The sequence below is a fragment of the Morchella importuna genome (assembly GCF_003444635.1).
Source record: "Morchella importuna strain M04M26 chromosome Unknown Morimp01GS033, whole genome shotgun sequence".
NCBI lineage: Eukaryota > Fungi > Ascomycota > Pezizomycetes > Pezizales > Morchellaceae > Morchella > Morchella importuna.
The window spans coordinates 169,395-182,995 of record NW_025763430.1 but is presented as its reverse complement, the minus strand read 5'-3'; the positions used below and the strand labels follow the sequence as shown (position 1 = coordinate 182,995).

At 47.7% G+C, this 13,601-nt stretch overlaps 3 protein-coding genes across 3 annotated transcripts; 1 reads left to right on the top strand and 2 right to left on the bottom strand.

The window, feature by feature from the left end:
* Nucleotides 1-1,256: 1,256 nt before the first annotated feature.
* On the bottom strand, nt 1,257-2,558 carry LAJ45_08987 (uncharacterized protein; the record flags this gene model as incomplete). Its single annotated transcript, XM_046118535.1, has 1 exon — nt 1,257-2,558. One exon carries the CDS (start codon nt 2,556-2,558, stop codon nt 1,257-1,259), a length of 1,302 nt encoding a protein of 433 aa, XP_045968212.1.
* Nucleotides 2,559-3,161: 603 nt separating this feature from the next.
* On the bottom strand, nt 3,162-4,133 carry LAJ45_08986 (uncharacterized protein; the record flags this gene model as incomplete). Its single annotated transcript, XM_046118534.1, has 1 exon — nt 3,162-4,133. One exon carries the CDS (start codon nt 4,131-4,133, stop codon nt 3,162-3,164), a length of 972 nt encoding a protein of 323 aa, XP_045968211.1.
* A 7,262-nt stretch (nt 4,134-11,395) lies between these two features.
* On the top strand, nt 11,396-13,439 carry LAJ45_08985 (uncharacterized protein; the record flags this gene model as incomplete). Its single annotated transcript, XM_046118533.1, has 3 exons — nt 11,396-11,848; nt 11,901-12,262; nt 12,629-13,439. 3 exons carry the CDS (start codon nt 11,396-11,398, stop codon nt 13,437-13,439), a joined length of 1,626 nt encoding a protein of 541 aa, XP_045968210.1.
* Nucleotides 13,440-13,601: the final 162 nt, after the last annotated feature.

Sequence of the window (13,601 nt, the reverse complement as noted above, 5' to 3'; positions counted from 1 at the left end):
TGATAATTTCGCAAGAAGTTGCAAATCATGTAATGATTATGTACCTACACTTTGGCCCTCCTGCCGTATCTTATCGTTTTATAGATAAGGTTATCCCCACCAATATGATAGTAAACGCGGCCTGCGTGACAGCCGCATGAGACCTCCGGCCGACCCATCACCACAATCACCACCATCACCACCATCGAAACCATCACCACCATCGAAACCATCACCATCAATACATCAATACCGGTCATATGCTAGGCCCGCTCACGCCAGGTTCATGTACATATTATTTTTAAAGCAATTGTATTTCCTAACTTTTACAAGCCCATCTATAAAGGGAATAGTTTGAAGATGGTGTTGATGGCAGTAGTTAATGGTTTATTAATTAGAAGACATTTATGTGATGAAGTCGTAAACGTTCGTGATAATCGTGACAATCGACAGAATATCCTGCTTGCCAGGATATCGTGACAGCTTGAAGTAGCTTATACCTCCTATGCCGATTACCTATATTTAATCCCCCAGGATAATCTGCCCATCCTATAATTATAAGCTATCATTTTCACCCGAAACATGCAACAATTGTCATTTACTACACATGCCAAAAAGGATAACTTATCACATTGCCGCCCAAATCGATGTGCCATAGGACTGGTTATAATTAACAAATCTCTCATGGCATATGGAATGACAGGTATGAGCCAAAAATCTATGGGCCGGGCCGACCGATCTCGATTTGGGCTGCGCCGGGCGTACATAGCACACTTGGTCCGGGCCTCCTCCGTTCTACGGCACACGTCCAGACCTATACCTGTATGGTAGTAGGGCAAGATGGTATAAGGCATATTCTGGTGTTAAGGTGCGCGGTTCTTGCCAGATATGGCTGGGTTTTCAACTGGAGAATTGAATGCCTGACGTTCCTAATTGAATGCCGGCGACACGATGGGTCAGCCCTACGGCGCCGGGTGGATTAAATGTTTCAGTATTGCTAGTTCCCGTTGATGGAATAGGAGACAATTAGTCTCGTAGCCATCCCCTACTTTTGATGTGGCTCCCGGTATAAAATACATGTACTCAACCACCACCACCACCACCACCAAATTGCTGAATGGGTCTGGGAACGAGACTATGGAAAAATATACGTACGGGGTATGTGATTGCAATTAGACTAATATACACAACATTAAACAAGCATCCATCTATCTTCATATACACCACATCCAGACCCAACTCTTCCCAACGCCTTCCAACCCCCCCACCACAATGTACTACGCCTCAACACTATCCACCGCCGCCCCCCTCTCCACAAAGCCATCCACAAAGCCATCCACCCTCTTCCTCACCCTCGCCAACTCCTCCCCCTCCGGCTCCCACGTCAAATCCCACTGAAACATCTCCGGCAGCTTCATCTTCCTCTCCTGACAGATCTTATAATAACTCGTCAACAGAAACGGCTGCATCAAACTCGGCATCAAATCCCTCGTACTAAACAACACATCCTTACTCCCCATCAACCTCTTCATATGCGCCAAATACCCGCCACTCCGATCCCACATCAGCATCCCGGGCATCAACTGCCTCCTCGCCCCCGGCCTCGCCTCCCACACCCCATCCCCATCCCCCACCAGCGCCTCCGCCAGCGCCCTCGTCCGCGAAAACAGGTGTATCCCACTCGTCGCCCTCGGATTACACTCAATCGCCACGACCCCGCGCCCCTCCACATCCACGAGGTCCAGGGCCACCTGTCCATCCACCTCCCCCAACACCCTCACAAGCCCCTCCACATACTCCCTCACCCCCCGATGCTCAACACTAACAAAGCTCACCGCGCTGCTGCCATCAATCGTGTCCTCGACAGGGTACACCGCAAACGCCCTCACCCGCCCCGCACGCACAACCGCATAGCTGCACAGCCGCCGTCCCACAAGCCACTCCTGCGCAACGTAGTGGTTGTCCTCCCTTACGTCCAGACCCGCCGGTATCGGCTTCCCCGGCGTGAGCTTATACACGCCCGCGCACGCACGCCCAAACACCGGCTTCAGCGCGAGCGCCATGGTGCGGTCCAGCTTCTCCACGTCCGCGCGGGAGCGGCACAGCCACGTCTTTGGCGCGGCGAGCCCCGCGCGGGTCAGGAGGCGGGTGAACTCCCACTTGTTGTGCAGGGCAATGAGGGGCTCGAGGGGGGGCGCGAAGAGGCGCTGCAGGATGGCTTGGTCGTTGCAGGCGGCGAGGTAGAAGATTTCTTCGTGCATGGGGATGATGAGGTCGATGTTCTCGGAGGAGACGGCGGAGGAGACGGCGGCGATGTAGCCGGATGGGTCGACGTGTGGGGCGGGGACGTGGATGGACTTGTGGACGGAGCGGGAGAAGCGGCAGACGTGGTAGTGCATGGGGTCCACGACGGTGATGGTGTGGTGGGCCAGGTGCAGCTGGCGGGCGAGGTCGATGGTGGCGGGGAAGCGGCCGTTGGTGAGGAGGATGTTGAGGGGGCGGGAGGTGGTGGAGGGGGCGGGGGAGGGCGTTTTGGGTTTGGGTTTGGTTTTGTGTCTGTGGCATGTGTCGAGGCACATATTGGGTGTTTGGTGTGCTGGTTGGCGGGAGGGGAGGTGCAAATGGGCGTGGAAGGTGAGATCTCTCTCTCTCGAAAGGTGGAGGGAAATGTCGATGTTAAATCATCCTCTGGGCCAGTGATGAAACTTTGACGTGACGCCGATCATTGACGGTCGGGTACAGCATTACGTCATTCGCTGTCAGTCAGTCTGTATCCAACAGGGGGTTATGGGGGGGGGGGGGGGTATAAATACTACAAATTATTAATTATCAGCAGTACAGATTGGGAAGGGTCCAAGGGTTGTTGCTACTTGACTTGGGTTGTTGACTTGACCTGGGTTGTTGACTTGACCTGGGTTGTTGACTTGACCTGGGTTGTTGACTTGGTACGTCCTTGGCGGGCTACTATTGGTCCGGATTGGGATGGTCTATTGATTGATCAGATAGCAGCAGATAAGGCTAGCCAAAACAGGATTTCGTACCTGCTTTCTGCACCTGTCACGCGGGCACAGGGTGGTTTGCCTGTTTACCGCCACAGCAGTGGCGTCTACGGAGCATCTGTCTGTATTTCTACCACCGCTTCTAATTAGGTACAGAAAAGAGCATATATATGATATCTAACTCTACTCCCCAAACACCCTCCTCAGCTCCCCACACGCCTCCTTATACACCTCCTCCCTCACGCTATCCCCGCACACCGGATTCGGGCTCTTATCCCACGCGTGTGCTGTCCCCTTCACAACCCTCCCCCCCACCCTCTTCCCCACCTCCCCCAGCCGCGCTCTAAACCGCTCCCCCTCCGCCGCCAGCTCATCCCACTCACACGTCCACAGCAGCACCTCCGCCGGCAGCACCGCCAACACCCCCTCCTCCGCCGCCCCGGGGCTCAAATACGGATCATCCATCGCCACCCCGCCCGGCGGATACAGATAGCTCGCATCAAACAGCTCCGTAAACAGCCTCGGCAGCTCCTTGTCGGGCCGCGTATTCGTCCCGCGCCGCAGCTCGCGCGAAGACGTAAAGTCCGTGCTCGGATACCACGACACCGCCACACACAGCCCCCCAACGCGCTCCCGCCCCGCGCGCAGCGCAGCCTCATACCGCAGGATCGTCGTGAACGCCATGTTTCCCCCCGCGCTGAAGCCGCTGACGCCGACTCGATCTGCATCTACGCCCAACTCGCCCGCGTGCGCCAGGAGATACAGGATCGCGTCCGCGCCGTCCTCCACCGCCGTCGGAAACGGGTGTTCCGGCGCCAGGCGATAGTCCACGCTTGCCACCACGGCACCAACCTGCTCCACCACGGCCGCAGCCCACCGACAGTCGTCCGTCGCGCGGCCGAGCGTGAAGCCGCCGCCGTGGAAGTTGATGAGTAGTGGGTACTTTTGTGCGGGGTTGCGGGTGGCGTAGGAGGGGGGTGTGTAGAAGACGAGTGGGATGTCGCCGCGCGTGGGCGAGAGCGTGGATGGGATGGTGAGCGTGAAGGTGGGCTGCGGGGGCGCGGGGGGCGCGAGGCGGTGCAGCGTCATGCCGGCGTCCATGAGCGTGCGCCAGAAGAGCGCTTCGGCGTGGAGGGTCCAGCGCGGGCGGGACATTTGTGGTGTTGGGATCGTGTGTGGGGGAAAAAGGGGCGGGAATAATGGACCCTGAATATTAGGTCACGTGTTGTGATGTCAACGTGAAGGACGTGTGACGTCAGGCGAGTGATGGTGTGTGATGGGAGGAGGAGGCGACTGGCAGGAGAAGATGGAGAAAGGGGTGTTAAATGGTCCCTGGATACTAAACACACTTGCCAGGACCCCAGACTCTTAAATAGAGCATCGCCAAGCACGCCCCTTACCAACTCAAAAATCCAGTTCTTGCTCGACTGGACGGGGGCGTAGTTTTTCCCTGAAAACAAGGAAGCTCTCGAGCCACTTCTGGCCAGAGTACCTGGTCTCCTCCCGCCACAAGCTCCAGCTAAGTCCACGTTCAATTGGCAGTATACTTCCTCACCATACACCATTCAATGCCTCCATCCCCCAGCCCCAAGCCCCCAGATCCGAACAAGTCACAAACACACGCATCCAACACCCCAAACGGCGGCAACCCAGTTTTCTCCAGTGCGAGGCGTTATAGCTTGCTAAATACATTGGCATCTTTCTCCCGTTTCTTAATCGCCCGAAGATCGAGTGATAGTACATGATTCTCTTCTTAGCCAATGTTGGCACAAATGTAGTCACGATATATCACTCGATATATCGAAAGAGTATATAATGCCCCTCCCGAAGACGGACAGCTTGTGGTTTACGTTTTTGGCCCGCCCAAGCAAGTAATTGCCATAGCCGTAAGGCTGCATGCACTTAATAGATAAAAAAAAGAAAAAAAAGCCCGCTCGTGTGGCATGTGCGCGCGCCAGCAAACCGAGTGATGCGCGTCTCCTTCATGAAATATCACTCGTTTATCTCTTCCTCTTCCTTGAGACCGGTCTTTGGAATGAGTGCTGTATGGGAGGAGAGTACGTGAGCTAGTAGCATGTATCTCTGAAAGGTTATGGCTAGTGATGGGCACGAGCCCGGGGGTAGGGTTCGAGCCGGCTCGGATTGCGAAGACAAAGGCTCGAGCTCAGCCTCGAGCTCTCATGTTTATACCTGAAAATAGACCTTACAGTAAGTCGGCATATAGAGTTTGTATTCAGGATGAATAATGGGGGATATATTCTCATATAAACTGCTAAGCTCTGGGATTTGAATTATTACTAATGTTTTGCTAGGCTCGGCTCGTGCCCATCACTAGTTATGGCGCGCCTAGCCTAATACTATTGGACTTTATAAATCCGGCCTCGCGCTGAAGTAGGGCGACAGAAACATGGATATAATGGCTACCGCAGTCTACCGTGCCACTGCGGTAATCATAACACTACCGTATATATACAGCCACTCAGCAAAAGTGTTCGTGATATAGTTTTAATGTCAGTGCGCAGAGTGGCGCACCCGTTATACTGATGTTATTAAAGTTGAGATTCAAAACAACGAAAAATATATAATATAGTTTGTGACTATATATAAAAAGAAGATAGGTCATTGATCTTATTCTTCATTAATTTGGGCGCCATTGGTCACTGGGAAAGTCTTCTCTTGGGGGGTTCTTGATGGTCCGCTGCGGTTACATATGGAGAAATGTCTCACTCCGAAATTGGAATCACGAACACTTTTGTAGAGTGGCTGTCCTTCGCTAAAACACGGAGATGACACAACATGTTCTCATAATGCCATATATATATATAGTACTGATGCGGTATCAGTTCTATCCCATTCTTGATACTCCCAGAGCCGGACCAGCCTGTCTGTAGCTTACGTTTTCGCCCGCTCATGATCAGACATGCAGGACAGTACGTAACCGAGTGATGCACGGTGCGCTGACCTTTTGCACCAGCAGGTGAATCTGATATACGTTCTCCACTTGTTTTTAAATAACACCAAACCCTACGACCATACCGCGAATCCGGCCTTCAATCCAGAAACACAGGAGGTGAACCAGCGGTATCCCCAGAGCGTTGTGGCTTACTACATCTTATCCCGCTTTACAGTCCGACCTCGCCCTAAGTACATTTATGTATCTCCCAGACCGAGTGATAACCAATGACCTGCTAGCACCGTTTCGGGGTAGTCTTACCCGCGAGGAAGAGGTCGTGCACACATTCAATGGTGCCAAACCCCACGTCAAGCGTAGGTAGGTAGTAACGCTGGTCATTCAATACTCATAGTCAGCTATAGTATTACCGGACCGAGAACACCTTTCTGGGGCTTGTAACACGCTATCTCACTCGGCGGTTGCGTTGCAGCGGGCAGGTTAGAAGCCGAGTGATATCCTGTGATTTTTCCTCGGCCGGGGGGGCGGTTGAATTCGTTTTTGACATGCTCCTTTTGGGACGCCAACACAGGATAGAGATAGTATTAAAGTGCTGCAAAGCCTGTCATAATGTTCTTTACGCAGTGGCCAGGTTTCGCTGGCAGTGAGTTAAGTCTGTGGGACTCAGGGCCGGAGGAGGAGCGAGTCGGCTACGAATTTTCAGCAAGCTACAATGTTTACCTAGATACACCAGCCCGCCCAAGCCTAGAAAGTGCCGTAACGAGTGATGTCTGATAGAATGGACCAATTGAGTTATGATGGATTTCTCTGTAAGGAGCTCGCACATTCAATTAGACAGAACATCAAGACCACCCCAAACATCCTATCGATCTAGCTAGGTAACAAGCGGGTTCGAAAGCTGTAACAGCGGTGTGCACTACTAGGATCTTATGTCTCGCTGTTTCGCCCCCTGCAGCTGTAGTGCAACGAGACTGGACAGAGTCGAGTGATAGTTTGTGATCCTCCAACCGATAGGCCAAACTCAGCGAACTTTATCATTAGTTTATTTCCGCCGTCGCAAATATCTGCTGGAGGTGACTGCGGGAAGAGGACGGAGTGAGAGGTGCTGTGGGGATTAGCAATTGTCATGCGCTGGTGCTGGGGGTTCCGGGGGTGTCTGGTCGTGTGGAGTTGTGATAGGTTTGTCTGTAAGAGCCAGTATGAAGAGTTATTGGATCGACCCAATCGATCTCAAATGCCAGGACTGGCTTAGAGAACGAATCACTCAACGCAAAGACTAGAACAGTGTTAATGGTATTGAGCAGGGAGGTTAGCACTCCGGAGGTTATCGTGAGGGTTCTATTTTGTGCAATATTTATGACTTTCAACAGGTTATCTGGCATATTGGGCAAAGTACCACGATTCATTTCGTACATAAACTTAACCTGGCTGGAGCTTGAAGTTATCTCCGTTCAATCCTCAACTCGGATCCTAACAGTGGGAACTCAGAGTTTTCGGGGTTGGTATTGTGGGGTGACAAAAGTTCTCGTGATTTTTTACGTGGATGTATCATGAAACGACTATAACTCCACGACTACAAAAGATATTCAGGAGACAGCTACGCGACTCGAGAGCTTAAGATTGATAGGAACATACCTCTGAGGTATAATTCCAATTACCGACTTTGTGGACTGGCCCTTTGGAAACTCCCCTGCTGGTTGCTATGCGAAAATCACGAGAACTTTTGTCACCCCACAATACTTTACACGATCCACTGTCCTAGCTGTGTATATGATACGATGAATCGGGTTATAGTTCTGATCCTTCCTCAGCCTCTACATTAGTTTTATACGCGATACCTTCATCACAGCGCCCTGCATCAGACCTCTCTTCACCTGCTATAGTAAACGAGTAGTGTAGCCTCGCAAGGCGGGGTGAGGCCCTCATTCAATTAGCCAAGCACCCGAGGCCGGTTTAAACCCAGAAGGTATTCAAAGTCACCTGATATCAAATAGAAGAATGGCGAGATGTTAGGCTTGCTACCTCGCCCCAGTGTAATGATCAAACGGTCTCCTCATTAGCCGAGTGACATTTCATGATTCATCCGTTGATTCTGCGATATCAGAGGAGCTATCCCATAGCCTGGTAGAAATTTAAAATTCCGGAACTTCCTGTTTCAGCAGGCCCTCCCAGTGGCAAAGTCACTGCTCCACACTGGTAGCGTGTGGAGTAGTGTTAATAGTGCGTGGAGCAGTGACTTTGCCACTCGCTGAAATAGGAAGTCCCGGAATTTTAAATCTCTACCAGGCCATGGGGTATATACATCTGTTGAGCCGAACTTGCACTTTTTTTTATGAGATACACAAGTCGTATGAATCCGGTCCTATTCTATCTACTGCATCAAATTATTGAACATAAGGGCCTCCAAGGATTCCCCGAACCGATAGGGATAGGATTTGATACTATGAACTGCAAATAGCTGAGGAATCAGGGGTGTGGTCCTGAATGGTGCGGTACTGAAATTAGTAACCTATTGGTATGTTTTCAGCAGTTTCGAATGTATATGTATGGGGACCGTTATAATATATTCAGTTAGAATTAATATTCAAAGTATCGATGGAATTTGATTGTGAAGTGATAGTATGACTCGAATTCACAGAAAATATATAAATTGAATAGGTATAGGACTATAGAATTGAGAAATAATAATCCAGGTACATTAAATATGGGTATGCGAATGTTTTCTTCGAAAAGACAGAACCGTATCTATCGACAAACATCAATACTTGTTTGTCCATTGCCATTAAAAATGCTTCACTTTTATGAAAATGGGGATCTTCGGGGTCCTACAGATCACTTAAACTATTATAACGATGAACAATGGGAAGAAGTGTACCAACAAGTTCCATCAGTTTGTCTCGCTAAAGCTGTACTAGAACGACTTCTCGATAAGCTACGACTATTGGTACAAAAATACAGCGATCTTCTATACAATCCATACAGAACAAGCAACATTCCAAGGGAGTATAATGCATACTGGACTGAATATTCTCATTGGTATGTTCAAGAGAGACAAACTATACTACGTGAGCTACATTCTGGACTAGAAACATTCATTGAACGAGGGTCAGGTAAGGTGTTTTTTGATGGCTATAGTGATGGCGAAATAAACCGTTTGAGGAAGAGAAGTTATAAGTATATGGCTTATTACATTATAAAGAATCAATATAATGTTTTGCAAACATTCAAAAAAGACTTGGGGGATCGGTATAATGATAATATGATTAGGCGAAATTTAAATCCCACTGCAAGGGGCGCAAGGATACTTATGTTGAATGAACGTACTCCTACAGTAACTACAAATCCATTATAAAATCCAAATTCTAATAATGTTTATAAATAGGAAAAAGTTTCTGTGCAATTGTCATAACATTCGTCTATCAAATTCTATCTGTGTAACGAATTCTATGTATATATTTGGTAGTGTGTTATCAAACTCCGTGTCTACCAGCCGCGGCCTACCTGCTTATCTACCTCCGTTCTCTACCTCCCTACAAAACAGAGGTAATTATATTCATTTGACTCAATCCATAAAAGTTTTATTTTTCCATTCTGAAACATGCTTCATTTTTACGAAAATTGGGACCTACAAGGTCCCACTGACCACTTAAATTATTTCAGCGAAGAACAATGGGAAGAAGTTTACAGACGTGCCCCATCTGCCCGGGCAGCGAAACGTATGCTACAGCAACTTCTAGACAAGTTGCGGCTGTTAGTTCAAAAATATAGTGATCTTCTTTGGAACCCTTACAGAACAAGCAGTGACCCACAAGAGTATAATGAATATTGGGAAGATTATTACCATTGGTATATTCGAGAGAAACCAACTCTATTACGTGAGTTACGCACTGAACTAGAGACGTTCATCAAGCGTGGCCCAGGTAAAATATATTTTGATGATTATCCGAATGATAGAGTTGACGGTTTTAGTAGAACCAGTTATGAGTACATGGTTTACTGCATTTTCAGTAATCAATACGGTGTTCTGAAATTATTTCAGAAAGATTTTTGTAAACAGTGTAATGATTCAATGATCCGACGCAATTTGAATCCAACCGCAAGAGGTGCAAAAATATTTATGTGGGCTGGTAGTACTCCGACTGTAACTAGAAATCTATGATAATATCATTCAAATTGTAATAACTTCCTGATATGTCTTTTGATTATTTCTGTTATATAAGAAGAATATTCGCTTGCCTATTTGGCTTCGACTGGGGCATTAATTCGGGTATTGATTTGATACCAATTACCTGTCAATTTAGTGACAATTCAGCCATTGATTTGATATTGATTTGTTGCACCGTCAGGCGTCAACTTGGTTCTGATTCGGGCATCAATTTGATACTGATGTGGTGTAAATTAAGAGTCCTAGCGGTGCGAGTATGGAATTCAAAATACAGGGGTAGATAAATACATATAGAGGCATCGATGCTTGTAGGAGATAGGTGTTGTTGAGAGGTAGGTAGGTAGGAGGTAGATGTTGAGAGGTAGGTAGATAGGTAGGTGGCAGGTAGCCAGGTAGGCAGTCAGGAGCGGATATAGGCAGATATTTAGGTTGGCGCTGGGTTTGGTAGCACGCTAGCAAATATGTACATACCTAGAATTAGGTAGACAGCACTAGGGAGATGAATGTTATGACACTGAAAACCTTGTCTTAATCAACGCAACTAGTGTGGTCGACGAGCCGGCTCGAGACGAGCAAGAGGAAAAGGTCGAATCGGCTCGTGATAACAGCTGCTCGTCTCGATTCGACTTGTAGGTGCTCGGGCGTAGCTCGAGCCACTCGAGCTTTTCAGTGGTCTCAGATGTTTGTCCTTAGGTCATTCTAGGTAATATCGATCTCTTCATTGGAACGGGTATTTCCAGGGTTAGGGTTTCCCACTGACACATTTTGTAAAATCAATTACGAAGGATATTATCCGAATTTCTAGTATGGTTAAAATAACACCTCAAAATCTCGAGCTTTTCAAGTCGAGTAGTGGAGGGAGCTCGAGCCAACTCGACTGGGGAGGGTGGCTGCTCGTGGCTGCTCGAGCTTTGGGCTCGAGTCGAGGACTCGAGTCAACTTGTCTTGTCGGCCACACTATTCTTAACGAATTACAATATCAAATTTCATCTTAATTAGTATATAATTTGTGTTTTGTTGGGAGTTAATCAGAATATATACCTTTAGTTAATTGAGTTTGTTGTAGAGCTAAAATAGGAAGTAGTTATTTCCCGGCCGGACAGTAGTCAATTTCAAAAATTTAGAAATTGTAAGACTCCAAAATCGCAATCGGTAGTGTCAATTTTGGACTTAAGTGGTACGGTATGATGTAAGATATATTATGGGAATCATAAGTAACGTACTTTACCGTGAAACCGCCCATGACAGGGATTCCGCTCGGCGCCGAGCCAGAGGTAGCAAACGAGCTCCCATCACTGTAGAAAGAGTACGAGGCATCACAGAACCAAACAACAACGCATAATGGGTCGACTATCACAGAGAGAGAAGGATGAGCGGGAGGAGCGGATGATTTTGGCAATTCATCACTACAGAAAGAGTACAGAACCATCAATAAGTGCAACAGCAGAGAAGTACTCAATTGCCTACTCAACTCTACGTGATAGACTTGGAGGGGCCCAAAGTAGAAAGGAAAGTCATCGGCATCAACAGCTTTTAACTGAGCAAGAGGAGAAATCAATGGCCCGATGGATTTTGAAGATGGATGAGTGGGGCTTCCCACCTCGCATAGCAATAGTAAAGGAAATGGCGGCTGTATTGGTCAAAAACCGCACCAGTCATCGAAATCTAGGAAAACATTGGCTTACTAGATTCCTCGATCGCAACCCTGATGTAGCGACTAAGCTCAGCAATCGCTTAGATCGCCAGAGAGCCTATGCATCAAATCTGGAAGCGTTAAAAGATTATTTTCGCAAGGTAAAAGTCCAATTTCCCCGTTTAAAACTCTTTCTAATCAATATGGAAACAGTTAAATGAGGTGACCAAGAAGTTTAATATTCAGCCTCAAAATACTTACAATATGGACGAAAAAGGTTTCATGATGGCTGTGGCTAAACGCTGCAAGGTGATCTGTAAAAAGGGGAGGAGAAATCCGCGATTGACGCATGACGGTAGCCGAGTTTGGGTGACCGTCATTGAGGCTATCAGTGGTGACGGTCGCACCTTACCACCAATGATAATAAACAAAGGTGATGGTCACTATATGGGCTGGTATGCAGCATTGAAAGATAGTGACAAAGCAGTATTTGGCTACTCCCCGAAAGGTTGGAGTGACCAAAAGCTTGGTTTCGAATTGCTAGTCAAGGACTTTGAACCCAACTCGGCTAAACAGTAAGCAATCAATCGTACTTCAAATCCCAATCTCATATCCAGCAACTAATTATAAACAGAGCCAATGGTGATTATCGTCTCCTAATCCTAGATGGGCATACTAGCCACTTAACTTGGGAATTTTTCGATTTTTGCTTGAGCCATCGGATTATACCCCTCTGTCTTCCTGCCCACTCCACGCATATATTACAACCTCTTGATGTCGGCATATTCAGTCCCCTACAAACCCATTATAGTAACGGGTTGAATCTTTTAGTTGAGGCGGGAGAAACAGGAATCAATAAAGGAATCTTCCTCCAGTACGTACCATTAAAACTGTTTTCTAACAACTAACTATCTGGAAATTGGTATATTAATTGAATATAGGCTTTTATTTCCAGCCAGAAATCTCGCATTTACAAAGGACAATATCCTCAGTGCATGGAGAAAGACTGGCATCATTCCTTTCAATCCCCGCAAAGTCATTGATAGGGAAAAGACCCTGGACGCCAAGAACGCCGAGCTTTCAAAGTTCCGCCCGCCCATGACAGTATCCGCAACTCCCAGGACTTCAAGAAGTGCAATTAGCCTTGCTAGACAAGCAGCGGGACTACTAAAGGGTAATACAGACAGTGCTCGCCGGCTAAAAGCTATTATCACACAGCTTAATAAAGGTCTCCAAGGTGCCATCACTGACAAGGAAATTGGGGAGGAAATGCACCGACAATACAAGCAAAGAGTTGAGAATAAGCCCAAAGCAAAGACAAATGATAAGCGGAGAATCACTAAGGAAAAAGTCATCACTACTGAGGATGTATTGAGAATGAAAGAAGAGAGGGAAACCGTTGATAAAATTAAAAAAGAAAAGAAAAGAAACCCTAGAGGGAGGGCTAAAAAAGCGAATTTAGATGAAGGAACTGCCCCCAGCACCCCACCAAAGGAAAAAAAGAATGTTCGGATATCAAAAAAAGTTATCATTAGTTTAGATTCTGATCTAGAAGTACATGAGGGTGGAGTGGGTGGGTTACGGGCCAGTGAGAAGGAGGAATGGTCAAGTAGCGGGGAACGTGAATTTGTGTCAACCCCTTGTCACAAGCAGGGAAAGTGTTCCATAGATGATCAGGACTTTACTACAAGTTCTTCTAATGTAGTTACTACACTTGTTGGCAGCGGGAGGGTATTGAGGTCGGGGAAATGATTGAATTGAATGCATAAAAATCGATTACATAAGCATGAGCGGAATCCCTGTCATGGGCGGTTTCACCGTCAAGTACGTTACTCAATTTTGACACCATCCGCGTGGTTAGCTATAGCATCATGGGTATGAGTTTTTGGTTTCGCTGCCGTGAATTTCACAGGC